Source organism: Vicia villosa, unplaced genomic scaffold, assembly GCF_029867415.1.
Source record: "Vicia villosa cultivar HV-30 ecotype Madison, WI unplaced genomic scaffold, Vvil1.0 ctg.001048F_1_1_1, whole genome shotgun sequence".
NCBI classification, from domain to species: Eukaryota; Viridiplantae; Streptophyta; class Magnoliopsida; order Fabales; family Fabaceae; genus Vicia; species Vicia villosa.
In genome coordinates, this window is record NW_026705456.1 from 15,744 (window position 1) to 19,238 (window position 3,495).

General features: G+C 32.1%; 1 protein-coding gene across 1 annotated transcript; it reads right to left on the reverse strand.

The window, feature by feature from the left end:
- Window positions 1-1,832: 1,832 nt before the first annotated feature.
- LOC131632877 (uncharacterized) lies at window positions 1,833-2,505 on the reverse strand. The gene has a single exon (XM_058903597.1). The coding sequence runs from the start codon at window positions 2,361-2,363 to the stop codon at window positions 2,058-2,060; it is 306 nt and encodes a 101-aa protein (XP_058759580.1). The 5' UTR covers window positions 2,364-2,505; the 3' UTR covers window positions 1,833-2,057.
- Window positions 2,506-3,495: the final 990 nt, after the last annotated feature.

Here is a 3,495-nt window from a genome sequence, read left to right on the forward strand (position 1 = left end):
TTTTCTTCTTCTTCTTCTTCTCTTCTCTTTGTATACTCTATTTTGTTGTGTATGCTTGTATATTTACTTTGAACATATGTATATGTATTGATCATGGTGTTGTATAATATATGCTTTACAAATCAATTTTGTGCTTTCCTTGATCTTTTTGCATTTATGTTTAGATTTGTGTTATTGTAGAGATAAACCTTACAAATCTTGATTAGGGGAGGAAATCTATTAGTTTCTAGATTCTAGAGATAGATTTAGAGCTAATAATCACGTGGATATCGAAGCTTAATGCTTCCGTGTTGTTTGAGTCGGTTGAGAGATCATCGACAAGAGGAATACGGTTGTTCTCTCAGCTCAGTGTTGCAGAGATGGACACTGTTGTGAGCGATATATGATGATTTTGATGGGTATTGTATGTTGAGTGCGAGTTATCGATATGTTTAAGTTTGTTTTGAGCAGTGTAAATTCATGCTTGATAGTTTCTCCTCTCCAAAGAATTTATTCTTTCCTGTTCATATGTTTAATTCTCACACTTACTTATTACCAATTCAATCCAAACTCATAACTGTGGAAACTGTTGAACGGCAGTTCAATGCACTAGTCCCTGTGGAGACAATAATTTCCCGAATCAATACTTCCAAAACTTTTGTTGCTTGCCGCTAACCGCTTCAACAAAATGGCGCCGTTGCCGGGGATTGGTGTTTTATTGAACTTGCATCGCAATAGTGTCTTAGTTTTGAGTTTTGTATATATCGCACATATTGTATATTCTTGTTTATATTTATATTTATACTTGTGAATTTGTTATATCATTGTTTGTTTCTTTTAACGTTTGCTTGTGTGTGGTTAGGAATAGCCGAGCAGAAGTAACTTGAAAGAACGTACTTTAATAACAGGCGTCGAGCTTACGACGTTAAACAAGCATGTTTATTCTTTTTAGTTTTTGTTTAATTTATGTAGTGCGATGCAATTGTCTAAACAAATTTAGATCGGACCAGTTCTTAAATTTCAAATCTTCACTTTTAAATTTGTTTAGACAATTTCATCTGTTTTTTTAGTTTGTGTATATTAATAGTTGCGTGTTTGTCTTTGAGCTTGTTTTGAGTAGCTCGAGGAATTTGAGGTGATTTTCCAAGTTTGATCGTTTCGACTTGCGAGTGTATGGTAATGATTTTGTTAAAGTTTTTTACACGTTCAATGTATGTGCTTATCCCTTTCTTGACTTTAGCATATTCATGATACTTAGGCTTTTTACAATTTCTATGTCATTCATTCTTTTGTATACTTGTTCATTTGTGAATCACTTTAGTTTCCACCCTTTTTGTGAGGTATCTTTCCATTGTTCACATATGCTGGAGACTACAACTCTTGTTCTAAGTGGATTTTGTTTATGCTTAATCTTTTGTTTGTGATTAAGGCATTTTTGATCCATTTTGAGCACAACTATCTTAGCCAAATAATCAATTCACCTTGTGAGTGTGTGATCATTAGTATCCCTTTTGAGCCTTTTTGTCAATATTTTCATCTTCAAAAATTTTCACAATTCAATAAATATATTGTCGAACTCAACCGCTTTACTCTTACTCATCTTTTTCAACATTTTTGTTTCCTATTATTTATAAATCCGACTCTCATTGATAAATTATTTTACTTAATTACAAATATATGAATATTGATAAATTATGTATAGATGACCGTGGACACTGGACCAATTTTTTATACGGTCCACCTTGGAATTCAACCATTTATAAGACCCAAAGTAAATAACTCCAAATTCGTGACAAAACAAATACTACTTTACTTATATTTTAGAAATCAAAATTCAAAACAGTCAAAGGTAATCAAGAAAAGCAATATTATATATATTAATGAAATTGGATGAACAAGATCTAAAACTATGTAATTGTGTGATTACATGAAATCTATTTCCTTTTGTATGTACAAAGAAAACGTAAATTATCCTCAAACTCCTCATCCAAAATCATAAACAAAAAAGCTAGATTGACCCAATAAGCCAATACTCATCCTCATCAACTTCCATAAACCTAAACTAAACAAAATCAAGTTCAATCCATTTCAGGGATGCTTTGAAGTGCAGGTCTCCAAGATCTCTCAAATGATTTATAGCCATTACTATGACTCACCAATTGGGCCAAAACTTGATCTACCTTTAATTCTCTTACGTCCACCTTTCTCAGCAATTCTTCTAATTGTTTCTTCGTAATCTTAATCTTTACCTCGGTCATTGTCTTGGCGCCCGGGACTCCGATTTTTTCGGCCACATAGTCACCTTTGGATGCCGGATAATCCCATTCAACCTCGTCGTCCGTCGCGTATTTGGTTGATGATTGGCCCTTCAAACAATTTCCCATTTTTTCACTACTTTTTAATGGCTAAGATAAAACAACAACGGTTTTAAATTGAGTGTGGTTTAGGTGATATGGAAAGAGAAAGAGAGAGATGTGAGATTTATTTTGAAGATTAGAAAAAGTTGGGTTATATATAGGAGACAAAAAAAATGAAGATTGACGTAGTATATGGAGGTTGAGACGAGAATGAGTCAGATTTGAAAAAATTTAAATGAGGTGGTTGTTCCTTTATTTTCTTAGGTGGAAAGTAGTGGGAAAGTGGAGCCCATGCAAGAATGGTAGTTGTTCTTGGTTTTTGTCTCATGATAATGATAGTCAAATCATTTTAGTCCAAAATATTTAGATAACTATTCTTACTAATAAACTCACCATGGCATGCTTGCTACTAGTATTAGTAGTGTAGTATATCATAAATGCACAATGGACAATGCACAAAGTTGATCTTCTAATAAGTATCTTTCTTTGAACAAATAAAAATCATCTACATCAAAATGAAACATAAAATTGGAATTTGAATTTGGTGGTGTAGGAGTTTTCACAAATTGTTGCTATCAAGATGATATTGACCGTTTGATTTTGATCACATGACTCACATAAAACAACTTATTATTTCAAAAATATCGATTTTAAATTAGATCGGTATGATATTGGTCGAAAAGTCTTATATGCTTCAATGCAAGTTTTTTTAAGTACAACTACTCTGAATCTATAAAATCGATGGTAGATGATTAAATTCTAATTTGCACATATTATGTCTAATTACTTTATTGTTTATTAGGTTTCTTTTATATTATCAAACATTAAGGCTCTATTTGTTTGGTAAGACACATTTTTTAGCTTATAGCTTATAAGCTCATGACAATTTAGATATGTTTGGTAACGGTTTTTTCATTAGAAATTTATAACTTATTTTACTAGCTTATGTTGAGAATGTAATTCTTTGTGTCGAAACTATGTTGAATGTCGAGATAGCTTAGTGTGTCGAAGTTGTCAAAATGTCGAAGGGGTTAGCCTCGACAAGGATTTTGACTTAGCCATATTTTGTAATGTTAGCAGAATTATGTTATTTAGGATTTTTCTTAGGGAGTAAACAAACTCAACCTATAAATAGGGAGTAATCCCTATCATTGTAAAA

What these genes read in the sequence shown, in the direction of transcription:
- LOC131632877 (XM_058903597.1), bottom strand. Translation starts at nt 2,363, where the DNA reads ATGGGAAATTGTTTGAAGGGCCAATCATCAACCAAATACGCGACGGAC.